At 56.2% G+C, this 24,711-nt stretch overlaps 8 protein-coding genes and 2 non-coding genes across 10 annotated transcripts; 2 read left to right on the forward strand and 8 right to left on the reverse strand.

The window, feature by feature from the left end:
* Positions 1 to 674: 674 nt before the first annotated feature.
* Positions 675 to 2,949, reverse strand: BO70DRAFT_367418 (MFS general substrate transporter; the record flags this gene model as incomplete). Its single annotated transcript, XM_025544562.1, has 2 exons — positions 675 to 2,196; positions 2,891 to 2,949. 2 exons carry the CDS (start codon positions 2,947 to 2,949, stop codon positions 675 to 677), a joined length of 1,581 nt encoding a protein of 526 aa, XP_025403945.1.
* Positions 2,950 to 4,015: 1,066 nt separating this feature from the next.
* Positions 4,016 to 4,088, reverse strand: BO70DRAFT_t26. The gene has a single exon. It is a non-coding gene; the product is annotated as a tRNA-Trp (tRNA).
* A 1,072-nt stretch (positions 4,089 to 5,160) lies between these two features.
* Positions 5,161 to 5,233, reverse strand: BO70DRAFT_t25. The gene has a single exon. It is a non-coding gene; the product is annotated as a tRNA-Trp (tRNA).
* Positions 5,234 to 6,202: 969 nt separating this feature from the next.
* BO70DRAFT_348626 (putative inositol polyphosphate phosphatase) lies at positions 6,203 to 10,103 on the reverse strand (the record flags this gene model as incomplete). The annotated part of the gene is made up of 7 exons (XM_025541621.1): positions 6,203 to 6,278; positions 6,330 to 6,997; positions 7,047 to 7,306; positions 7,354 to 7,563; positions 7,612 to 9,420; positions 9,459 to 9,987; positions 10,056 to 10,103. 7 exons carry the CDS (start codon positions 10,101 to 10,103, stop codon positions 6,203 to 6,205), a joined length of 3,600 nt encoding a protein of 1,199 aa, XP_025403946.1.
* A 126-nt stretch (positions 10,104 to 10,229) lies between these two features.
* BO70DRAFT_5471 (uncharacterized protein) lies at positions 10,230 to 11,112 on the reverse strand. Its single transcript, XM_025548532.1, has one exon. The coding sequence runs from the start codon at positions 10,830 to 10,832 to the stop codon at positions 10,305 to 10,307; it is 528 nt and encodes a 175-aa protein (XP_025403947.1). The 5' UTR covers positions 10,833 to 11,112; the 3' UTR covers positions 10,230 to 10,304.
* Positions 10,784 to 12,142, forward strand: BO70DRAFT_357344 (CHY zinc finger protein). The gene is made up of 6 exons (XM_025542012.1): positions 10,784 to 10,874; positions 10,939 to 10,982; positions 11,091 to 11,164; positions 11,264 to 11,325; positions 11,593 to 11,694; positions 11,856 to 12,142. The coding sequence occupies exons 1-6, from the start codon at positions 10,870 to 10,872 to the stop codon at positions 11,935 to 11,937; spliced, it is 369 nt and encodes a 122-aa protein (XP_025403948.1). The 5' UTR covers positions 10,784 to 10,869; the 3' UTR covers positions 11,938 to 12,142.
* A 56-nt stretch (positions 12,143 to 12,198) lies between these two features.
* On the reverse strand, positions 12,199 to 13,745 carry pre6 (proteasome core particle subunit alpha 4). The gene is made up of 5 exons (XM_025542013.1): positions 13,579 to 13,745; positions 13,498 to 13,504; positions 13,277 to 13,329; positions 12,832 to 13,219; positions 12,199 to 12,691 (listed from the first exon to the last, which is right to left on the reverse strand). The coding sequence occupies exons 1-5, from the start codon at positions 13,604 to 13,606 to the stop codon at positions 12,373 to 12,375; spliced, it is 795 nt and encodes a 264-aa protein (XP_025403949.1). The 5' UTR covers positions 13,607 to 13,745; the 3' UTR covers positions 12,199 to 12,372.
* A 1,141-nt stretch (positions 13,746 to 14,886) lies between these two features.
* On the reverse strand, positions 14,887 to 17,104 carry BO70DRAFT_282535 (putative RNA binding protein (Arp); the record flags this gene model as incomplete). Its single annotated transcript, XM_025539048.1, has 4 exons — positions 14,887 to 15,810; positions 15,863 to 16,569; positions 16,664 to 16,721; positions 16,952 to 17,104. The coding sequence occupies 4 exons, from the start codon at positions 17,102 to 17,104 to the stop codon at positions 14,887 to 14,889; spliced, it is 1,842 nt and encodes a 613-aa protein (XP_025403950.1).
* A 1,892-nt stretch (positions 17,105 to 18,996) lies between these two features.
* BO70DRAFT_357348 (condensin subunit YCG1) lies at positions 18,997 to 22,606 on the reverse strand. Its single transcript, XM_025542014.1, has 2 exons — positions 20,484 to 22,606; positions 18,997 to 20,433 (listed from the first exon to the last, which is right to left on the reverse strand). The coding sequence occupies exons 1-2, from the start codon at positions 22,542 to 22,544 to the stop codon at positions 19,129 to 19,131; spliced, it is 3,366 nt and encodes a 1,121-aa protein (XP_025403951.1). The 5' UTR covers positions 22,545 to 22,606; the 3' UTR covers positions 18,997 to 19,128.
* Positions 22,607 to 23,120: 514 nt separating this feature from the next.
* BO70DRAFT_357349 (cysteine synthase A) lies at positions 23,121 to 24,581 on the forward strand. The gene is made up of 2 exons (XM_025542015.1): positions 23,121 to 23,260; positions 23,337 to 24,581. The coding sequence occupies exons 1-2, from the start codon at positions 23,137 to 23,139 to the stop codon at positions 24,332 to 24,334; spliced, it is 1,122 nt and encodes a 373-aa protein (XP_025403952.1). The 5' UTR covers positions 23,121 to 23,136; the 3' UTR covers positions 24,335 to 24,581.
* Positions 24,582 to 24,711: the final 130 nt, after the last annotated feature.

The following is a 24,711-nucleotide window of genomic DNA, read 5'->3' on the forward strand; positions in this document are numbered from 1 at the left end:
AGAAAGAAAGAAAGAAAAGCAAACCATCATAAAACCATCGATCACTCATCTTCCAGCCAAGCAGTACTTATCATCCAACACTCCAAAACCACCAAGCCCTATCCATACCTACCCACCTACCTTGCAAGCCACGCTTCCCTAATCTCAACTGTAGCTCAAGCTGGGATATAAGAATCATCTGCCAAACATGGAAGTAGAATATTTTGGAATATCCTCACGGCTGACCAATTGGCCCCACTGATGACACCGAACTCCCTGGGGGATATATACGTGGGTGGGTATCGAAGAGCTGTTTGTTTATTTGGTAGGTAATATACTAGTTAGCTTCTTTTTTTTTTTTCTTGTCAACAGGTGACAATGGATATTAAAGTACTTGTGTTTTATATACACTGTTGCTGGGCTCTTACACTCTTCCCATCATCTGTGATGATAAATAAATAAATAGGACTGCAGGGATATCTTTAGATATTAGAGCGTAATGTTAAACGAGCTGTTTTCCCTCCAGTGTAAACTTCAACGGTCATCCATGTCCCGAAACCCTTTTCAAATACAGAAAAATCACCCGCAGCCAGCCCAGCAAGCCAGCCCCACCTCATCGTGCATAACTTTATATCCAGTCCTCATTCTCACTCTCATTCTCATGAAAGCAACTATATCCACAGCAACTTACCTACCTACCTATACAACCTCTTCCAGTTCATACACAGCGCAGCAGCCAGCCCCACGCCCCCTCCAACCAGGACAATGTAAAATGGCCGCTTCATGCCCTCGGTGATCGCCCAAACGGCCTGCTCTCGCTCTACTCCACTCAGCGACTGAAACACCCGACTCTGCGTCCCCACCACCGCGTCCTGAATATCCACGTGGCTGAATCCCATCGGAGCCAGAACACGGGCTAAATTGCGAGCTGCAATCGACTGGAAGATCTGGCTCGCGATGACCTGGCAAATAACGGTGGAGCTCATCTGGGAAAGGTTCTGCAGGTTAACTGCGTTGAGTTTGTCCTCTCTGGTTGATGCCTTCAGGCTGGCCACGGTGTACCCCAGTTGGGATGTGAGACCGGATCCGACGGCTATGACAATGCTGATTCCAGTGATACCACCTGTTGAGGTAGATGGCGAGAGGAATAACGTAAAGCACGCGGAGGCAACAACCATCAGGAACCCTGAGACGCAGTAGATTGGCATGTGGCGATTGATAATGTGGACCAGCAAGCAGGCGATGAAGCTGGTGACGATGTAGGTGCAGAGGAAGGGCAGAACGCGTAACCCGACCTTGAAGGGGGTCTCGTTCCGTGTGAATTCGAAGTAGATCGAAAGGTAGAACGTTGTCAACATCGCGGTATTGGAGCATCCCGTCGCGATGTTGAGGAGACTCTGGTCGCACGATCGGAGGAGGTGGCCTGGGAAAGATCTGTTCTTGGGACTGGTGAAGAGACAGAAGTATTGCTGCAGGCTGTAGATGATCAGGAGGAGGAGGAGCATCGCTATCGAGGCAATGGTTCGGCCGTCGTTCCAGGGCCAAACTCTCCCACCAGACATGAAACCCAGGGTGAATGCCACCCATATGCCAATGTAGATACCAAACCCCACGTAGTCAAGGCTAAGCGCGCATTCACAGACCAATTTGCCAGTCATTAGGTGAGTCTGGGGGAGAAAGAAAAGAGATATTAGGGATGTGATTCCCCCGATGATGATGATGAGATAGAACCCCCATCGCCATGTCATGGACACTGACAAGCCACCACCCACTAAGGGGCCCATAATACCACCTATAGCCCAGGCGGCGCTCAATTCATTGAGATATATTCCTCGTGTGCGATCAGTTGTCAGAGCCGCGAGGTAGCTCAGAGCTCCCAGGTAGATGCCCGATCCTCCAACACCGGCCAAGACGCGGCCAACGATAAAGGCTTCCATGGTTGGAGCAATACCACAGAGCACAGTCCCGATCAGGAATATCGCGAGCCCGGAGATATACCCCCACTTCATGTTGAAAGTCCTGTAAAAGGCTCCGTAGGGGAGGATCGCTATCACTGATCCGAGGGAGAAGCCAACCGCGATCCAACCGAGCGAAGCAACATCAGAGAACTCCTCGATCACGGAGCCTTGTATGCCTGCGGTGATGGTTATGACAAGACCATACGTGAACGATGTGCTGTAAAGGGCTGTGCAGATCAGAGCCCATGTGAGCGATGGGCTGTAAAGGGCTGTACAGATCAGATCCCAGCAGTATCCGGTGATCCTCAGGACTTCGTTGTGGGCTTCGTTGGCTTTGCCGTTATCGATATTGTCGTCTGGCAGTGCAGAAGGTCGGAAGTGACCTGTGGGATGCTGCGGCGCTCTGAGCTGCTGAGCTCGAGCGCTTTCCATTGTGGAAGAATGGAGAACCGCGGCTTCCAAATCGAAATCCATGCTGGTAGTCGAAAATTGTTGACTATGGTCACCTTTCAGAGAGGTTCAGAGGCTCAGAGGCTCAGAGGGAATATGGGAGAAGTCCTCCTTTTGTCGCAGTAGTCTCCACGCGTATATTAAAAAGACAATTCAGGTTGTCCTACTTGTCTGGGTATAAACCTTAGGGAGATATCTGGGCTGCGCAAGCATAATAGACCTAGTAGTGAAGGTGGTATTTTCACGCACTCGGTTGATGGTAGAGCAACAGATCCACTGATTCGTAGGCGAGCCTTTAAGAAAATGGCTGATCGGGACAGGTGACCAGGCAGAGAAAATGGTAATAATGTCTTCATAATGATGGCTATATTAGGAAATGGGCGCGAGGGCATCCCGTCTCGGTTATACTCGATGGTCAGGGCAATATTCAACTGGGATTATTCGGTCAAACATGTAATTGCGCACTCTTGCCATGAGGAGCTCGGTCTCGACTAGAGACATACCTTTCCAAGCTTTCCATAGTCATCTTTGCCTCTTCTGTAGACGAATTTCTCCCTGACATTGTGTCAACGTGGATTCATTATCCCCAGACAGCCTGGCTGCCTTAACCATGGCTTCAATTAGGGCAAAGCGGAAACAGAACCCTTCAATACCGCCAAGCTGTGGAATACTGAGGGCTAGAACGCATCAGAAAGCCTATAGTCGTCGCAATTTTTTTGGCTCAACCCCAGCTTTATATCTCATCACGATCGTGTCACGACGCCGTGGAAGGAAGGTTGCACGGTTGCACCTACCCGACATAAGATCATTCTGTTGAAATTCCATGCAACTGCTACGCGCAACATCGCAGACCCGCGGGGCGTGCCTGTGCCTGTCTTCTGTCTTCTCTTCGGCCGAGTACTAGACTGCGCGGACTCAATCTCATCACCGGACTCTGGGCTTTCCGGTGCAATATTTCGTCTGAGAGCTCGGACGGCGAGCTTTCCTCTGCTGATTTGTCGTTGGTCGGCCGTGTTGGTCCACGATTAACAAATCATCCATCCCCCAGCTTTCTAACGCAGTACCAGCAGTGGTGGACGTGTAGATCTCACCGTCAGATTTTCCGTGCTTTTTCTTCGGGTGTGTGACTGTGATACTTTCTCTCTCTACAACCTCTGTTTTCAATCGGTCTGTATTTTCTCTGCTGGTGGAGATTTCCTAAAATCAGTGAATAGCAGCAACCGGACCACATAGCCAGATCCCAGACCGTATTTCCATGTCGTCTACCCGACGACGGCTTGGTCGCGGAGACACTACCCGCCTCCAGTTGCATCTCATCTCAGACATTCATACCATCCATCCAGGAGCGATTCCGAAACATTCACCGAGCGTCTATGTCCAAATCAGCCTACCGTCATCATGCCAATCTATCCATCAATACCAACGCACGCCGATCCCACCTCCCTCCCACTGGTCAGATATTAAACCGCCAGATGCGGGACACAATTCAAGCCCTAACCTGGGATCCCCAACACATAGAAGCAAGCCAACCATACAGCCAAACCCAAACCCACCCACTCGCACCCCGCTTCCAATCCCACGCATCAGACAGAGAAGGAGAAGCAAAAACAAAAGCAAAAAGAAGGGCGTGAGCCCAGCCCGAATCGAACGGACAACCTTACGATCTGGAGTCGTACGCGCTACCAATTGCGCCATAGGCCCACATGTGTGACGTCTTTTGGGGGGGTGGAGGACTTTGTTTCTTTAGCGGCGGGTGGACGGGATAGGATAGGATACGGAGTAGGATGAGATAGGATAGGAAGTGGGTCACTTTCTCTGTTAATATCGAAGATATCGTGTTCAAAATGGCATCTGCAATACACATAAGCAGATTGAAGTATAGAGCTAGGTTCTCATCCATATACCTCCCCATCTCTGTCTCTCTAACAAGTGCGATTTGAAGACTTCTATGGGTCTGTGTTGTTCTTTTCCTGTAGGCTTTATACTGCCAATGCACGATGCTTGGTCAGGCTATAGTATAAAGACACACTTATTACAATCCTCGATGGAACCCACACGATAATGGTACCGCCTGTATCTAGTTAATAGCTCAGAAACATTGATGTGGGCTGCGTATGTATAGTATACTAGGTAGGTATGCTCAGCTGTTAATGACCTGGAAAGAGCCCAGGTTCGGTGCCGTACTCGTGGATAATACAATAACAAGTATCAATGGGATTTACAGACCAAGATATCAATAATTCCACCCTATCTGCACTGTCTATGTAGTGGTAGGTCTTATCTATCTCCATTCCTCCCCTCCGCACAAAAAGCACATTCTGCCTCCTAGTAGCCAGGCAGAGCAAAGCTGTATCTTACTTAGACTCTGTATTTAGTACAGGACCGGTGCCGATTATTGTTGGAGGGTAAAGCGTGTTGCTATTCGTATCTACCCACATATTAAAGAGCTGAACTGTGCACCCTCTCTCTCTCTCTCTCTCTCTCTCTCTCTCTCTCTCTCTGGTGTTTACCGTAGCTAGCGAGTAATATCGCGGGATTCATTGCAGCCAGCGAATCGGAGCCAAAAGCGGGATGTATAGTGCCAGAATTCCCCGAAATTTAACCACCATAGACAGATAGATAAAGAGACATTACAGAGCTTCGCTTCGCTCTGTGATTACCCACCCATCTCACCTAAATCACTCAACACAATAACCAAAATACCAAATCCCCCTCCATCTCCTCCCCGCCCCGCGAAGAAACAAAATATCAAACCAAAAAGATTAAAAAAATCTGAGCCCAGCCCGAATCGAACGGACAACCTTACGATCTGGAGTCGTACGCGCTACCAATTGCGCCATAGGCCCACTTGATGTGTCACTTGATCTAATTCTTGGTACCATTACTTAGCCATGTAGTAGCTAACCAGCTGGCTGGCTCACGACCCAGTCTAGTTAACTATCTATTTGACTTTTCGTTCTGTTGTATAATTGGGTCCCGGGGGGGGGGGGGGGGTGGTAGTATTTTCTTTCCGGTGGACTTATAGAAGGGATGTTGCTTCGTAGGATATAGGATATGGGATATAGAATATAGTTATACCAGCTTGGTTATTACTCATGTATTAACTATTTACTATATAAGATATATCATATTATGACTTACATGATATGTAGAGTAGTATGCTGCCAGCGGGTATGGTACCAATATATATCATATCCCAATCGGGTATACGCGACAGCACCCCCCTCCCCCCCCTTCCCGTCAATTCTTGTCCTATATACTAAGTACATACTACTACATACTATCGACCTCAACCACCACATTCTCTGCCCCATGTCCCATTTCAATGCAACGACAGATGAAAGAGGCTAGCGGCAAGGAACGGAACAGGGGGAAGGATAGAGCAAGGAGAAAACACTATTACCAATTGCCAAATACCAACTACCACACCGCAATGTAGGTTGTAAATAGGAGGCTAACTCCTCCGTATCTCTCGGGACGCTATGCAATATGCACAGGACAGACACCTAAAGTAGTATCTGCTAAATGCCATAGCAGGCAAGGCAAGTCAGCTAGTTATGTCGCAACCGCTGTAGCATGAGAAACCATGTCAAAATTATTCTATATACACCCCCATCCCCACCCCCACCCCCAACCCACATCCACTCCACATCCACACCACCCTATTAATATACTATACTAACTAAGCCCGGGCTATTCTATCCCCATCATCATACATGTCTATCGTGAATCATTAGTCATACACATCACCGCGGTCTAACTCTTCCAAGCACCAACACCAACGCGTCTACATCTACACGCACGCCACGCCACGCTCAATTCCCCTGGCCCAGGATCAGCGCCCGGGCTTGCTGCGGGTCCGTTCCGAGGACGGTGATGAGGTATTCGATGCTGCGGCTGTCAGTCAGATGTCTGCAAGTCTTATGCAGGATGGATGCTCACCTCGCTTCGGATGCAAGTCGCCGCTTATGGCCCTGGAACTCCTGCTGACAGGATTCCCACGTGCCGCCCCGCTCGGTGGGCAGGACGGTCTTGATGCGCAGCTTGAAGGTGGCCGTCACCGGGCGATGGTCGGACGCCCGCACTTCGAGGCGTCGGTACTCCAGCTGCCGCACGCGGCCGAGCCCGCGGTACAGTACGCGATCGCACCATGCCGGGGCGCGCTTCTTGTCGCTCGAGTCGTACTCGTCCGTGCCCACGTCGTATTTGTATGTCGGCGCGAACGTGATGGGCGCTTCGTTGAAAGACCGAAGCCGGAAGCCCGGGTTCTTGCGCCGCGACGCGAGCAGTTGGTCCCGCTCAAGCAGCTTGGTGAGGTTGTTGCTGCGGATGTCGTCGATGATCACGTGGCGGGGAATCGAGTCGATGCGGTAGTTGAGATCGCCGTTCAGGATACAGATCTCATGGTCCATGATCATCGAGCCATCGCCACCACTGACGTAGTGGTTTGCGCGGGTCGCCAGGCTGTTCTCCACGGGGAGCGACTCCGCTTCGAGAATCGCGGCGATGTCGTTGTTGCGGTGGGCCGTCTGGGACTGCCCGGCCGCCAAGTGGCAGTTGACGAAGCAGAGGGAGCTGTCGTCGAGAATGAAGCGATAGATAAGCGCGCCCTGAAAGGTCAGTATCGCCCCAAAGGAAAGAAGCATTCGATTCACCCACCTTATTTCCGTGCAACCCCCCCATACCCCGCTTGATCTCCGACGCGCTGACGTTCTTGATTCTCTGCCGCTCCTTGTGCTTCACGAAAATACACGTGAAGAGACCGATCAGATTGGCGCTATGCAGAAGTACGTATGACTCCTCGAGCGGCATGCAGTCGTTGATGCAGCGGGTCAGATGCTCCATCCACACCCGGTACTGGCGGCTCATGTGTTCCTTGTCGCCACTCTCCTTCTTCTTGCTTCCGAGCAGCAGACTCTCTACCAGATATTAGCAACGACATCGTAAAAAATAGTAAGATACGCACTCGCTGTGATTTTCTTATTCTCCAGGTCCACCAGCTCCTGGAAGCCAAACACCAAAATCTCCGGCGGATTCTCCGGATGGATCGCCTCTTGGATAAAGTTAGACGTGCGCACGCTCCCCGGGGTGGAAGCCCCCGCGTTCCAGGTCATGATCACCGCGTGGATCTCGCGGAACGTGCAGAACTCGACGTCTCTGGCCTGCATCCTCGATTCTAATCGATGGTTAGCTTCGTTACGCAGATTGAAAACACAACACTCACCCAGCCAATCATCCTCCAGCATGCCATCCCACATACGGATGCAATTGTCGTCTCCCAAGGAAGTCACCTGCAGCCGATTCATCGTCCACACGCTGCTGGAATCCAGCAAGAACCCACTGACAGGGCTTTCGTGCGCGCGCCAGTCCTTCTTGACCGTCCACGGGTTCGTCTCCGTGTCGTAAACGTAGATCATGCCCGTCTTGTATGCCGCCCACAGATAGTCGCCCACAATGCCCAGGCAGTTGATCTTGTAGACACTGACATTGACCACCGACAAACACACGTAATCGTGGGCCGAATACACCGTGACCTTTCCGTCGGCGTGGCCCAGATACACACGGCCGCCATCCTTGGTGGTGTAGGCACCCGACGTCACATCGCCCGTATGCTGCAATCCCAACGGCTTGCTGAGCACCTTGAACGAGACATCGTCACGCGCATTTGGTCGATAGACGTGCACCTCCTTGCCGGCGGCCAGCCAGAGGAGATCGCCCACCACCATCGAAAAGGTATGTCCGCGGGCAACACGGTCGTACGGGTTGTGGTAGCTGTACTGCAGGTTCGGTGTTCCGGTCTCATCCGGGGGCCACACCAGCAACCGGCCCTCATCGTCAAGAGTCCACATGTCCTTCTTGTGCCGCAAGATCTTGACGATCTCCCGGCGCGAGGGGTAGGACCGCGACGAGACAATGGAGCGGGTGGAAATGTCCACCTCGTGGAGATCGCCGGAGTTTGTGCCCAGCCATAAGCGCTGGCCCTCGTCCTCCAGACCGAGACCCGGCTTGAAGGCCACCGAGAGACTCTTGACCGTTTCGCCATGGCTGAGGCTCATGATCTGCTCGCCGGTGGTCAGGTCCCAGACCCGCGTGATGTATCCGGTTGTGCACACATGCTTCCCGCACACATCCATGACTCGTGTGTCATACTTGGTATGGATCTCCTGAGGCCCCGACTTCAGCAGGGGCGGCCGCCGGTTCGCAGTCGACGCGTCTGGGTAATCCATGATCGAGACCGGCCCTTCATCCGGCACGTGTTGTTCCTGACTCGCGAATGGGCGGACGGGTTGACGTTCCACCACGGGCCGCTCCGGGACCGACGGGGGCGGCACTGGCACCGGCCTGGAGATAGACGGCTGCCGGTGGACCTGCGTCGGGGTCGGCAGTTCGTCGCGGGAGAGTGCGCGCGATTCGCGATACGGAGTCGGCGGGGGCAGTGAATACCCCGGGCTGTCCAGCTGGTACGAATGCCGGGACGGTGACGGCCCACCCCTCCGTGCGACCGACGGCTGCCGCGGGGGCAGCCCAGGGCGCTCGAAGGGGGCCTCGTGTGCTGGGAGCCTGTGCGCAGAGAGCGGGACGGCGGACAGCGGCGCAGCGGACAGCGGTTCCGACTGCATGGACGGCCTCGGGGGAATCTGGACCATGAGCGGCTTCGTCTCCAATGGGGGTTCCGGGATCGGCCGCCGCTGCGAGAAGGACGGTTCTCGGAAGAGACCCGCCTGAGGGGTGGGGGACCTCTCGTCAAGTGAACGGTGAGTCGGAAGACCAGGAACCGGGCGAGAAGGCGAACGCCGGGAGGGCGAGCGCGAAAACTGCGGCGGCCGCGGTGGATTCGACGGTTCCTGTTTGGGGGAGGCTTTCTCGGGGCTGCTCGGAGGGGTGCTAAAGGGCGAAATGCGATCTTCCGAGGACGCCTGGTCCGTCCGGGGCGCCAGGGAGCCGTTGTCGGGGTGTGACAGGGCCGCTGGTTTGGCGGGGATCCTGGGCTTGTCTGCGCGGTTGGCGGGCGGGGTAGCGAGATGCTCTTCCCCTTGCGTTCCGACGGGCTTGCGCGGCCGTTGTCCGTACTTCCGGGGGACAGCCGGTCCGGTTTGGTTTCCGCAGGATAGGACGTCGCCGTGACGGGGGTTGTTGGGCGATGGACGGGCACGCCCTGAGGGATGGTGGGCAGCGACTCCCGGGAAGCGTTCGGGGGGCTGCGAGACACGCGGATATCCTCGTCATGGTCCGCGGCGAATCCGCGCGGGGGAGACCGGGGCGAGTCGACGGTGAGGGTCGGAGCCAGCTGTGGGGAGGAGTGCAGGTTCATGGACATGGGCCTGTTGTGCCGCCTGCCCGGGGAAATGCCGGGGGAGCCGTTCGGGCGAGACGGAATGCCATTGCCGTGGACGGTGCCGTGACTTCTGTCGAGGTCGGTTGTCGAGCCCCAGGGGGAGTGCGAGCGCGGGAGATCCAGAGAGGCCCGGTTGGAGCGGACGTCGTCACCATAGTCGGGGGTTCTGAGGAAGGCGGGCTCGCGGGAACCGTTCACGGCGGCGGACGGAGCGCGACGATGGGAGAGATTCTCGAAATGCGAAAGCAGGGAGGAGACCGGTCTCTGTGGTAAACAGCGGTAAACGGCGGTTAGCAGGGCCAAGTAGGAGGCGGAGGGCAGCGCAGACATACCAGAGGAGCATTATCCGTGGCGTCCCTGCCCTTGGTGTTTCCCTCCATGGCGACGACAGCGAATCGGACACGAAGAGCGGATCAGGGAATGGATCATAGGATGCAGCGGAGAGGCCGCGTTCGAAGGTTGGAAGTGGGATTCAGGCACCAGTGGATAAGATGGCGGGTGGCAGGAAACGAGGCGGAAGTGACGAAGGCGAGTGACGAGTGTGGCGGAGCTCCAGTTTAGGCGGAAGGGATTTGAGTTCGTCAGGAGGGAGGAATTGGGGAGAAGGGGGACAGCGATTGAGGTGGGGGTGAAGGAGAGGAGGATGCAGTATGGAATGATGGATGATGGAAGGAATTGACAGGAGTGTGGGGGGAGAGAAACTGGAGGGGGAGATCTCGGAGGGGGGAAGTAGAGAGTAGAGAGTAGTTAGTAGTGAGTAGTAGAGTGGGAGGAAGAGTGGGGGGAGGAGAGAGAGAGAGGGAGAGAGAAAGGAGAGAAAGAAGGAGAGGGAGTGTAGGACTGCCTTCTAACTGGAGAGAGGAAGAGTCTAAGAGCAGCAAAGAAGAAGAAGAAGAAGATGGAGAGAAGAGAAGAAAGGAGAGGCGAGGAGGAGGAGAGGAGAGAGAAGAGAAGAGAAGAGGAGGGGATCGACCCGCGCGTGATTGTATGCAAAGCAGCGCAGCGCAAAGCAGCGCCGTTCCTCGCCGCCGCTCTTTATTTTTAGCCTCCGCGAACCACTCTTTCTCTGCCTCTGCATCTGCTCTCTCTCTCTCTCTCCACCCATTCATTCTATATTTACTTCTTCCCCCCCAATCCACCCCAACAATGTGGTACGTCCATCCCCTCAACACCAACCTTCTCCCTCACTCACCCAACTAACTCACTCACCCTCAGTAAACACATCCTCAACGCCCAAGTGGCCATCCGCTCAGCCTGCTGTAAGTCCACCATCCCCCCCCACCTTCCACCTTCCACAACTCCACCAGTACACAAGTCCCCAAGTAAACCCTCCCCGCTAACAACCTCCCCCTCTCATAACTTAACAGGCAAGAAATGGTTCGACTGCGCAGAATGCCACCAAGAAAGCGAAACGCACATGCTCACCAAGTCCGACGAGATGGTACCTATCCCCACCCCCCCCCTCTATCCAACCGTCCCAATCCTATAAGCAACGCAAGCAAGCAACCTCCTAAACAATAAACCCAATGTCAATCCTTAGACCTTCGCCTGCAAGAAATGCAAGAAATGCTTCCGCAAAAACACCGCCGAGTTCGACGAGAGGTGCGTATACCGCGCGTCATCCTGCCCCACTTGATTCCCCTCCCCCTTTCCCCCATTCCCCTCTCCTCTACTCTCTTCTTTTTTTTTCTTCTCCTCCTGGGAATGGACACGGACGCGGACACGGACACGGACAAAGAAACGCGAAAGAATACGGAGAGGGAGGGAGGGAGGGAGGGATTACATTCGGGGGTTTATTCAAGCTCAAGCTAATGGGATTGACTGACTGACTGACTGGACTGGGACTGGGTTGGGTTGGGTTGTGTATAGTGATGAGTACTGCCCCCACTGCGACAACCACTTTGTTATTGAAGCGGTGACGCCCACGCCGACGTTGCACGTTGAGGGTGAGGATGCGAGGATTGATGCGAGGTAGGTCTTCCTTTTCCATTCCCATTCCCATTCCCACCCTTCTCATTCCCACTCCCCGGCTCTCCCTCTCTCTCTCTGTGTGTGTGTGTGTTGGGGGGGGGGGGGGGTTGTGTCAGCCTCTACTGTTATCGTAACAAGACTAACAACTATTCAAATAATAGAATGCTCAAGGACGATCGCGTGCGCGGACACCAGGAGAAATCCATCTTCAACTTCAAGGATCTTTCGGATCGGATGGGCTGAATTGCCTCTTCTCTCTTCCCTCGTACGCCTGCTCCTACCCACTCCTACATACTCCGACTCCCGCACACGCCGGAGATCACGACGATATCCACGATCCCATGCATACATACATACATACGTACTTTACATATTTCCTTTATAATCTTCTTGTATATCGACTACATTCTAGAACCTCAATATCCATATCTATATCGGTCTTCATATTCTGCGGAAGAAAGAGAGGTACGGAGAAAACGAGAAAGAAAAAAAGAAAGAGAATACGGCACGGAAAGAGTTTATTCGTGAACTGGACATAGACATAAAGCAACCCGCTTCTGCAAGATCCCTAGACGTAGGTAATAGGTATACCGGTAGGTAGGTAGGTAGGTAGATAGGTAGTAGGTAGATAAAAAAGCACGCATGATCGGTAGGAGTCACAGAGAGATAAAGAATCATCTACTCCTGACCGCCCGGCCGAGTAAGTATGGCGGCCGTCGTGGTGCCACCGCGACCGGTCTTCTTCTTAGCGGCCTCCTCCTGCTTCTCCGTCTCGATGTTCTTGACGTAGGCCTCGATCTGGTCATCCGGGAGCATCTCGATAGTCCGGCCGGGCGACATGATAGCGACCTCGATGTTCTTGGCGCCGGTCTGCACGACCTCCAGCAGCGACTTGATGGTGAGTTGGATGGTCTGTTCGCGGTCCATGTCATCCTGGTGGTTGCGTTCGAGGAACTCGCGGACCGTTTTGCTGGAGCGGCCGATGGCGTTTGCTTTCCTATCCACCACCACCACCACCATCATCAATTAGCTTCTTTCATTACCCTTTATCCAACCCCATCACATCCCCATCACACCCCCCTCGCAAATAAAGCAAAAGACCAATGAAAAAAAAAGAGAGTAAAGAGAAAAACCAACCAAGCAGAATAAATCCCCGACGGCTCAGTCTGATACAACCTCGGCACCTGATCATTCGGATCAAACCCGACGACGAGGGTACTGATACCGAAAGGCCTGACACCACCACTCTGGGTGTAACGCTGCTGCACCCCGGCGATGTATTTCGTGATGTATTCGATGGTGACGGGGTCTTCGACGGTGAGACGGTGGGACTGAGCCTCGAGACGGGCCTTGTCGATGAGGATGCGGGCGTCGGCGTTCAGGCCAGCGAAGGCCAGCACGGCGTGGTTGTCGACGACGGCGATCTTGGACGGCGTGATGCGCGTGTCTTGAAGTTTGAGCGCGGAGCGTTTCTCGCAGCCCAGCACCACGACGTCGCGGCCTTTGACACCGACGGCGCAGGTTCCTGGTTTCGTCACACGAGGTTAGAGGGGATGGGGGGAGAGAGAGAGAGAAGATGTACCTCGTTTCACGGCCTCCATGGCATATTCAACCTGGAAGACGTGCCCGTCTGGGCTGGCGGGGTGTTAGATTATCATGTCATGTCTGGATTCTGGGTTCTGAATGGGATGGGGTGGGGGAGTTGGAGCTGGAGCTGGAGCTGGAGCTGGGTTGGACTGGGTAGCTAGAGCTGGAGCTGGAAATGGGCTGGGCTGGAGCTATGCTGGACGGGCTGGGATGTACCTGAATACTGAGTATGGGTTAGATGAGGTTCGCTGTTAACGGGGGGGGGGGGAGAGGGGAGGGTGTAGCTAGCTGGCTTACCGGAGAGAGCTCGGTCGTAGCCCGACATTCTGGCGGTGGGTAGGTTGGAGAGGGAGGATGGAGGGGAGGGGAGGGGGAGATGTGGAGGTGTAGAGGTTCAAGAAGGAGGTAGGCGGAGCAAAGAGGATGGAGTTCAATGGATGGTCTGTCTGGTCGTTGGAGCTGTCGGAGGGCTGGGCGATGACAGAGGATGGACGCGAGTCCCGCCGCTGCCTTCGGAGCTCCCAAGCGCTAGGCGCGCGGCTAGCGGACGGCACCGCTGCTGCTGTCCGTACCCTATAAATGGGTATGATCGGTATTTATACGCACGCAAAGAGAGGTGACCAGGTAACCCATATATAGGAATGTTTGAATATTATACCCTGCAATGGACTGAATAAACACAGACCAGCCAGAAAGGAGGCTTAGGAGAGAATCCCCCAAACCACTCATCCGCCCGCCCAAGCCTGCCCTACATCCCGAAGACATCATACAAAATACAAGAATATTCACATATCTAACTGCAGCATAGACAGAGAATAGTGAAACCCGCCATCTACTAGCGATACTGTGTCCAGACCCTCGCTCCGTCCAGATACATCACCCAGCAGTACGCAAAAGCAAAAGCAAGAACCAAACAAAGACAATATATGAAGAAGAAGAAGAAGAACAGTACAAGAATTATGGACACGCAAACAATCTGTCGCACACGACTCCCAATCCAGGTGCCTCGCCCATGTCCCAAATCCGTCGTTGCTGGTGGAAATTTTGCTGGCTCAAAAGGAATACCCCAACACCCCCAACAGAGTCCGTTCCAGTGTATCCCAACCATGATCAATACCGTGATTCTCCAATGATCCCTAGTGTCGACGCGCGCAGAAGGAAGTCGGAAAAGCCAATGAAAACAAATATCTAGAATGCAATGCCATGTGCGAGCCCTCCCACGCCCGCCCGGATCTCATCAAAATAAAAAAAAAACCCGGCCGGGTCCAAGCGCGAGGCAGGCCCATGCCCGCTCCAAGAAAGAAACCAACACGCAATAGTAAGACAGTAAGACAGACCGAAAAAGGGTCCGATGTCAACGTCTGCACGAGACCAGGCAAAACAATCGAAATCGGACGAAACGACGACACGCTACCGGCCTGCTCCCCCAACCTAATGCACCAGAACTGCAGAATTCCTTATACAAATGCGCATCAACGGATTACCAACCGTCACATATACCAACATATCCAGACCACCATATGGACAAAAACCCTCAGGGAGACCCGTCGTAGAAAACACATGTAACACCCTCCCCGGCTAAATCATACCCGGCGCCCGCCGCGCTTACGCAGGCGACTTGTTAGCCCCAGCGCCGTTGCGGCGGGGGTGGGCGTCATCTCCCACCGTCAGCCCGCCCAGGCCCGTGGAGAGGAAGGCAAACGGATCGTTCGACCCATCGCTGCCGTAGAATGCACCGTTCGAGGCACTTGTCGACGTGGAGTGGTCCGCCCCCGTGAACGCAGCCTGCGCCGCCGGGTTGGCGAACGAGCCCGCCGAGTGGGAGGCGTTCGCGGAGCCGTAGCCGGCGTTCATCTGGCCCATGGGGGGGTACGCAGCCGGGGCGTTGCCCAAGCCCGAGGGCAGGGCGTAGTTGTTGGGAGGCGCCGCGAACTGCTGGTTGAAGCCACCGAAGCCGCCGCTAGAGGCCGTGAACGGTCCGGGGGCCGGGGTGCTGGTCATCGAGTTCGGACCCATGCCGAAGCCCGTGGGAGGGTCCATCGGGGACGGGAACGCCGAGTCCGCCACCACCGCGGCACCCGACCGAGGCGCACCACAACGCAGGCAGTTGATGTTCTTGGCGAAGTTGTGGTAGCCGCAGCCCTCCGAACCACACTTCCAGTCACCCGCGCGGAAGGGCACGACACCGCCGTTGCCGCCCATGCCGCGGGAGTGGCCCATGCCGTGTCCGTGGCCACCCATGTGAGGAGGCACCATCGACGGGGGTCCGTAGCCGTAGGCTCCATATCCCATCGGGTCAGGGGCCGCAGCCATAGCGGGGAATGAGCAGCGGAAGCAGGCCGTGCGGCGCTGGAAGTTGGAGAATCCACAGGAGGGGCAGGTCCAGTCACCGGGACGGGGGCGGTTCTTCGACGGGGGGAAGGGCGTCAGGATCTCCGCGGCACGGTCAAGGACCCGGCTGGACGAGGGCGAGACCTCGATGGCCTTTTCGTTGAGGGCACGACCGTTCATGCAGAGAGACTCGGCAGCCTGTAGAGATTAGATCCCGCTAAATACAGAAAAGAATCAAGCAATTGCCTACCTCTTCGTGGGACGAGAAAACGGCAAATCCGGTACCGGTAGGCTTGTGCTGGTCCGGGGTGCGGAGGGTCCAGAAGGCGATGGGGCGGCCACCGAACTGGGTGAACCAGCTCTCCAGCTCCGACTGGGTGGTGTCGTGGGGGAGTCCGCTGAGGTGGAGCACCTTGCTGCGCTCGGTCAGGAAGGCCCGCACGTCGGCTCTGGCGTCCATCGGCCGGGTGAGGATCTCGGGGTGCTCATGGGGAGGCTGGGACTTGCGGATCAAGCCGCGCAGCACCCGCGCCAGCGTGATGGCCTCCTCCATGGCGCGGCGAGGCGAGGCGGGGGCCAGAGCCTGCAGGTGGAAGGGGAGGTTGTGCTTGATGGGGGCGGAGGACTGAACGGGCTCGACCTCGAGGGCGGCGCAGATGTTGGAGAGGGAGCTGGGGCCGAAGGGCAGCGACTCGGGGTGGTGGGTCTGCCAGCGCTGGTACTCGGTGCGCAGGTCGAAGGTGCGGGAGTGCTGGAGGTATGCGGGCAGCACGACGGCCTTGTCGCGGGCCTCGCGGGGCAGCTGAACGCGCAGGTCCCATGAATCCAGGGTCACGAAGGCGAACTCCAGGTTCTTGCTGATCAGGTGTTCCTGGGCGAAGGCGTCGAAACGGTTGATGGCATCGCGGAAAGTGCCTGCCGAGCGGACGTGTTCCCATGTCAGAGTCGTCAGGCTCGCTTTCAAGGACCGTCAGCCATTGAACCAAGAGACGGATACACTCGGGGCACGGATGGAAGACGGAGACGGAGACAAGTCGCTTGGGGGACTTACTGCAAAGAGGCGTGATGGGGGTGTTGACTGGCTTGACGAGAACGCTCTCATGGTGCAACTAGCGGGCGGACGGAGTTCGAGTCAGCGGTGTCCTGGGACGTGGGAGGTTTGACATTTCTGGTCGGGGAGACTCGAGGGGAGGGGGGAGATGATTGACCGGGCCAGATAAGAATCCTCGGGTCAGGGAGGGGAGTGAGACAGGGGTTGTTGGTTGTTGGGTGTTTTTGGGGGGGGGGGTGATTGAGGGAGTTGAGTGCACGCCCGAGGCCATCACATAAGCCCACCTACCTCCTCGCAGGTTTTGGTATCCAACAAGATCCAGCCCAACTCGATCACTTCGGCGGAATCCTTGGTGACGTAGACGCCATGTTCATCGCAAGTAGTCGCGACATGGATGACAATGTATCGATCCAGCTTGGGGGTGGGAGCTGAAACGGCCATCGCTCACGGGGGGGTCCAGGCAGACGCTCGTTGGGGGTCGGAGTCCAACGGAGCGGGAGAGAGTCGGGTCGGAGAAAGGGCACAACGTGTGTCTGCAGGGGCAGCAGGCGACACGGCTTCACGATCGGAAGGGGAGATGACCGTCGTGAATTGGTGAGTGGTGGAGAGGGGGAGGGGGGGGGGGAGAAAGGAAGAAAAGACCACACAGGGAAAGGGGAGGAGGGAGAGAGTGGAGGGAGAGAGAGGGGGGAGAGGAGGAGAGAGGAGAAGGGAAGGAAGGACAAGAGAGAGAGAGAAGGAAAAAGAAAGTCCTCAGGCCAGGATGGGGAGGGAGGAGGGGGGGGGGAGAGGCAGCAGGAGGACGGGGAGGGAGAGGGAGAGAGAGGAGGACTGCTTGAACTGGGCTGGAGGAGAGGAGAAGGTGGTGGTGGTGGTGGTGGAGCGTCGAGATTAAAAGAAGAAAAGTTTCGGGTTCAGTTTTTGAGGGGGAGCAGCAAATCGGGGGCTGTCGCTGGTTCACCACCGGGCGGGCAGTGACAGACGGTATTCCCGGTCTATCTATCTATCATCATTCTACACAATCCCCATTACTTCTACTATCTATCGACCTACCTAACACTTTCTTGTCTGGTCTTGTCTGGTCTCTCTGCCTGTCCCTTTTCCAACGGTCTGATGGTCCCGACAGGGAAGCCAATGGATGGAAGCCGTGCTTGGGTGATACATCGTGTATCTGCAGCGTATAGACAGACGGAGGAGGACGCCGTCCGTATTGTATGACAGGTCCGTACAGCAGACAGCCATGCACCATCATCAGGGCATCATCATTCATCATCCATATGCCATCACCGCAGAAAAGAGGTCCACGAGTGTCTGGAGTCGACTACAGACCGCCCGTCCATCCCGCGAGAGACAAAGAACAAAGACAGTCAGTCTCGTCCATCGCATCCATTGAGACACCGTCCGGATCCCAGCCAACCCTGACCTGACCTGGCCTGACCTGACTGGACTGGACTGACGCAACGCAACGCAACGCCAATGGACAACGAATGGCTGACGGCATACACGATAGTTACTGATTGATACTGATACTGAGACTGAGACCAAGACCAAGAAGAGGAGCGGTGCACCGTATCTGACATCCAAGTCGTACTTCTGTCAGACCTGACACCATCTCCGATACTCCGACACCCAGACTCGGCGGTACCATACAGCACTCTACTTACTAGGTAGATACTATTTAGTAAGTAGTTTCAACAGCATCCATCATAGCATCTAATTGGCCATGTATGTATGTATGTATGTAGCATGCCATCCCACTAATATTATTATGAATCAGCAAAGATTTACCTTGAAGTGTAGTTAGTGACAGTACACAGTATCCAAGGTAAGTAGATACAGTAAGAGGAAAAGGAAAAGGAAAAAAAAAAAAAAAAAAAACGAGGAGGACGGGGAGGTTCCTGCGGCGGTGACCAATGGGGACGGCGCAGGGGCCCACCAGCCGCCGGTCTCGCGTCCGAAGTGGAATTGCCGTGACCACCACCGAGTTCAGTGGATTACAGTTACAGAACACCACGGTAATTGGGAAATGATACGCTGATGACAGTGAATATATTATGTACCTAGGTACTGAGTGTATGTTGACCATCTGCATAGCATCTATATATACGGTTGGCTCGGAATCAGAGTAGGTAAAGGTTGAGACAGGCGGTTGACAAGGACACACCATCCCGATCAGGCGATGACACTGCCCATCGTTAATACTGCTAGTAGTCTAGGAAACTGCCACTAGCGTGCGCCGGCTGCCACCGCCGCGCCCACGTTCCAGATCACACGATCCAGCTGGCACCACCAGATGTACTACTGGAACCGTAGACCGCCGCAGGAACCCTCCCCGGCTGCATCATGATTCAACTCAATTGTCGCGGTTATAGACTCCTTAATTACACGGCCCGCCCAGACAGAACCCCCCGGAACTCCCCTCCCGTCCATCCCAAACGCCGTTCCAAACAAAGACAGACCGGAAATTACTCTTCTTCGTCTTCCTCCTTGACGATCGTCATACGGCTGTCCCCGTCGTCGTCCTCCCCCTCGTCCTCTTCCATGATGCTGGGCTCGACAGAGAATCCCCGGCGCATGGCCCCAGGCTCGATCGACGGCCGCACACTGCCCGACCGGACGCTCATCGATCGCACGCTCATCACGTCGCTGTCGCCTTCGTCCATGCCTTCGCGGGCGCGCGAGCTGGCCGGCCGGCCCCCGTGAGCCGCAGCCAGGAGCTTGAGCACCGCGTTCTTGACCTTGACCAGGGCGTTGCGTCCCGCCGCTTCGGCAGCCACGCCCTCTTCGATCGTCTCGTCCAGGAGCTCCTTGACCTCCTGCGCCAGCGTCGTGTTCTCCGGCGTGATCTCCGGCTGGGCGGCGCTGCGCACGCTCGACCGCAAGGGGTCTTCGCCTTCGGGGTTGCGCGAGCCCGACCGTGACGGCACCACGGGCGGCGCGATGTAGAGCTTGCCCAGGAGGGAGAAGAGTAGCTTCTTTTCCTCCTTGGAGCAGCGGTTGGTGCCCGCGCTGATGCCCAGAACCCGTTCCAGGATCTCTTTGACCAGCGCCAGGTGCACGAACCCGCAGGCGTTGGAACTGGCAGTGCCCCCCATCAGAAGCTTCTCGCCCCCGAGTCCGATCACCCGGCGCTCGTCCGTCCACTCCGCCAGCATGCCCACAACGCCGCTCATAAGCGCCTTCAATTCGCGCTGACCCGCCGTTTCGTCGATGTCGCCGTCGCTGTCCTCCTCCGCCTCCAGCGAGTAGTATTCCTCCGCGGCGTTCAGGGTCGCCCGGATCACCGGCACAGCAACCTTGCGCATGTGTTGCGTGTTGTCCACGCGCGAGTGGCAGTACACGGGGAAGAAGTAGGCCAGGGCCTGTCGGAGCGCGGGGTTGTCGCGGGTACGGGGGTGGAAGAAGGAGAGCACCAGGGACTGCAGGAGGGTCTCGACGGCGGTCTCGTTGTACTCCTGGATGGCCTGGGGAATGTTGGGCCCCGCGGGCGTGAACGAGTTCGTGAGCAGCAATTTCGAGAGGGCCGACGCAGCCGCCGTCTGGACGCTATTGGGGGAGCTGGACTTGAGAGACCGCGCAAAGACCTTCAACAGCGGCTTCTGGAACACCGGCGGGGCGACTGTCTCGCCGTCGGATTGAGTCACCGGCGCAAGGAGCGTCGGGTGCGTGGCCAGCATATCACACAAGATGTGGATGGCGGTCACTTGCAGGGCCTCGTGTCCTTTGCTATAACAGTGGATGAAGAGGGTCATGTTCTCCTCTGCCAGAGACTACATCGTATCCGTCAGTATTTATCGTAAGCGGCTGTAGATGCACTCACCTTGTCGAGCAAGCAGCAGAGTCCCAGGCATTCCAGACCCTTCTCACGGATGGGAGCTTCGTGACTGCGCACCGCAGGCACAACCAGGTTGTTCAGCATGGTCACCAGGTTGATATTGGCCTGCAGGTTGCCCTCAACGTTCTGCAGCATGCACTGGGCAATGTCCAGACATTTCATGTTGATCATGATCTCCTTGAGGACCTTCGCTTTGGCCTCTTCTTTGTTGTAAGGCTTGTCATCCTCCGGCTCCCCCGGGGTCTCAGATCGGTGGCGGGTGGAGCTGGTGTCGCTCATCTCCGACCGCGCAGAGACAAAGCTGTCTTCCGTCACAATGGTGTCGTGAACTTCGGCGATGGCTTCCATGACGACACTGCAGAACTCTTTCTCCGCGGCAGCATCCGCGCCGCATACACACCGTAGCGCCTCGATAGAGAGTTTGGTGCATTCCTGGGGGAGTTCCGGAACAGCCAACGACTCGCGTAGGAGGGAGAACATCTTGCGTCGTCCGACCTCATCGCTGTAATCCAGGGTCATGGCAATATGCAGCAGCTGTTCGACGACGAACTCTTGCTCGATGGCGCTGTCGTCGTTCGCATCCCCGGTGTCCTTGAGGATCTTCTTCCGCTGCAGCAGGACGGTCATGTACTTCTGGAGGTAAAACGCCAGAGCGGTGACCTCGGGAATCTTCTCATCCGCGAGCTTGTCGTACTTGCCTTCGTTCTCCACGCGGCAGAAGTCGTTGAAAGAGCGGATGACAAACGCCGATTCGGCCGTGAGAGACTCCCAGAAAGGCTCGTCGAAGAGGACCGCCTCCCGGTAGTCGGGACGGCCTTCCCAGAAGCTGCGCATGGCTTCATGCGCGATTCCGGTCTCTACTCCAGAGTTGGAGACGTCGATTCTCTCCAGAAGCTCCATCAGAGCCGCCTGGTTGGGTGCGGAGCGTTGACCCGTAGGGCTCTCCTCGGACTCGTTGTTGGTGCCGGCACAATCCTCGATCCAGCGGTCGAAGAAGAGCTTGCCAGTGGCCTTGCGGACGCTCTCGTCTCGGTCGCGCAGGCCCCAGCGAAGCATCTTCTCTCTCATAGACAGTGACAGATGCCGGAAGTCGCCGAGGTTGGGGAGAAGACGTGAATACAAGGCTCGGCGCGTGGCGGCATCCAGATCGCGGGCCCGTTCAAGCAGATACTTCAGGGTTCTCGGGACGAGGGGAAGGTTGACAAGCAGCGTCTTCCGCACATCTGCACTTGTATCGTTCTGCATGATATCGATGAGCTTCTCCAGGAGCGCCCGGCTGTCATCGTTGTCGTCCTCTTCCTCGTTACCTGCGAGCCGGCCCAATCCCATGACGGCCTGGACTCTCACGGCGGGCTCCTTATCGCGGATCCGCTTCAGGAGGCCTCCGCGGATGGTGTGATATTGGTCGTCGTCTATCGTATCGAGGGAGTTGACAATGTGGGCGATGATCTGGGTGGCGCGGAAGCGCACAACCTTGTCTTTGGCGGCCAGCATGGGCACGATCTGGTTGACCAGGGCGGTCGTCAAACGGGCGGTGGGTGTTTCGGGTGAATTGTCCATATCCTCGTCTTCGTCCTCGGTGGCAAAGAGTTCCGCGTCCTTCTCCGACGCCAGGGCTAAGAAGGTGCCGAGGAAGCGCAGGATGCGGTCGCCGGCTGGCTCTGACTTCTTGATGGGGAGGATGCGGAGTGCGCAGCGGCTGACCTCGACGTTGAACTCCATCTCAGGGAGGGTCTCCTCCGCCGGAAGCGAGATCTGCTGCTGCGCCTTCTTGCCATCTTTCTTGGAGCTCGTCTGCGAGATGCCGCAGCATGCCTCTTGGAGCTTTCTTAGCCGCACGACGAGTTTGCGGTGTCCGGTGGTAGAGCGCTGGGCATCGGCGAACAGGGAGCAGACATCGCGGCGTAGGTTGGGGACGGCCTCGGGCAGCGCGGGGTCCTCTGGGATGGCAACGGATGGAGTGGCAGATCCGGCGCGCGAGGTGGGCTGGGCGGAGGTCTTGCGCGAGGTGGCGGACGCCGAACGGCCGGCGGGTCGGCCAGGCATGGTGGTGATGGGGTAGCAGTCGTGGTCGGGTAGTCGCAGGTGGTCAGTAAGGGGTGGCGAGAGGCAGATGGTCGTGAATCATATTAGGAGGGGGGGGGGGGCATGAGTCGTGGAGGGGTCGATGGAGTCGATGGGGAGTGTCGGCATGAAGACAAGACAAGACAAAGAGGGACAGACAAACAGACAAACAATCAAACAGGAGGGCGGTCACGGGGAGGGATCAACAAACAGCCCAAACGGGAAGCATCAGATAAGGGCTAGGGCTGCACGTGCTATCAGGGAAATAGTGTTGTTTTCATCTAGCGCTCAATCTACTATATTTGGCATGATGTCAAGCAAACCGGTCCTTTGCATTACTGCCAATGACTTAACCCAATGACGCACCAATACCAATTCAATAATGCCATAGTGCCACAGCAATACCATCCCCGTATGGCTCCGTCTCCAATACAATCCAGGTGGAGGAGACGATCACGCCATCGATCACCTGACCGCGCTGACTAACGCCGACCATCGGCCATCATCGGGGATGCTCCAGCTCCAGTTACTCCATCATCCAACAGTACTACTACTCACAGCAGCAATTGGCAGCATGATCCGGCAGAGCATCCGGCGATTCGGCACGACAGCCCTTCGGGCAGCCGAAGCCTCAACCTCAACCTCCTACAACGTGCGCGTGTCCCAAGCGCAAGGCTTCGTCAACGGCCTGACCGAAGGTATACCCACTCACCCACACCACACACGATGACATACCCGCAACACGACCGCACGGGCATGCTAACGAGGCTCTAGCAATCGGCAACACCCCCCTGATCCGACTGAAGAAACTCTCCGACGAGACAGGCTGCAACATCTTGGGCAAAGCGGAATTCCAGAACCCCGGCGGCAGCGTGAAGGACCGAGCGGCGCTGTTCGTGGTAGAGGATGCGGAGAAGAAGGGCCTACTGAGAGCGGGCGGTACAGTTGTGGAGGGCACGGCCGGAAACACGGGAATCGGGCTGGCGCACGTGTGTCGGTCCAAGGGGTATAAGCTGGTGATCTACATGCCCAACACGCAGTCGCAGGGCAAGATTGACCTGCTGCGGTTGCTGGGGGCGGAGGTCTACCCGGTGCCGGCCGTTGCGTTCGACAACCCGCAGAACTACAACCACCAGGCCCGCAGGCACGCGGAATCGCTGGACAACGCCGTGTGGACCAACCAGTTCGATAACACGGCGAACCGCCAGGCGCATATCGAGACGACCGGGCCGGAGATCTGGGCGCAGACGGGCGGGAAGGTCGATGCGTTTACCTGTGCTACTGGGACGGGGGGCACGCTGGCGGGGATCACGCGCTACCTGAAGACGGTCAGCGATGGGAAGGTCAAGAGCTTCCTGGCTGATCCGCCGGGTAGTGTGCTGCATAGCTATATCCAGAGTGGGGGGAAGCTTACGGACCGTTCGGGCGGCAGTATCACGGAGGGCATCGGGCAGGGCCGGGTGACGGACAACCTGCGGCCGGACATTGGTCTGCTGGACGGATCGTTGAACATCCCCGATGAGAAGTCAATCGAGATGGTCTATCGCTGCCTGGACGAGGAGGGTCTGTACTTGGGGGCTAGCTCGGCGCTGAACGTGGTGGCCGCGCAGGAGGTGGCGAAGAAGCTGGGCCGCGGCAACACGGTGGTGACGATCCTGTGTGATGGAGCGTACCGGTACGCGGACCGGCTGTTCTCGGAGTCGTGGCTGCAGACGAAGGGGTTGAGGAGCGCCGTCCCGAAGCACTTGGAGCGGTACATTGTGCTGCCTTAGATAGTTGTATACCTCCGTACATCCTGTGTCATATATTCACACTTCATCTTCCATTCAACCACTGTATCCCTATGCCACGATGACTGCTCTTCCCTTCCATCCCCCCTCGTCTATCCTTCACCTCACCCACGCCAAACACTAAATCCAGTACATGTACCCCCAAAATCCCCATCAACCGCAACAACCAACCCCATTGAACACAGGCTCTCGTTCCTCTTCCATGACACCCAGATGTAGATAATACCCAACAACCCACCAACAGTCCTAGCGCAAGTAATCAAAAGACCGAATTCAACACTGCCCATCCCAACTCCCAACCTCCAATCCCTACACCTGCCTGCCCCTACTATATAAACCCAGCGCCATAATACTGCTGT

This window comes from Aspergillus heteromorphus, assembly GCF_003184545.1.
Source record: "Aspergillus heteromorphus CBS 117.55 chromosome Unknown BO70scaffold_1, whole genome shotgun sequence".
NCBI lineage: Eukaryota > Fungi > Ascomycota > Eurotiomycetes > Eurotiales > Aspergillaceae > Aspergillus > Aspergillus heteromorphus.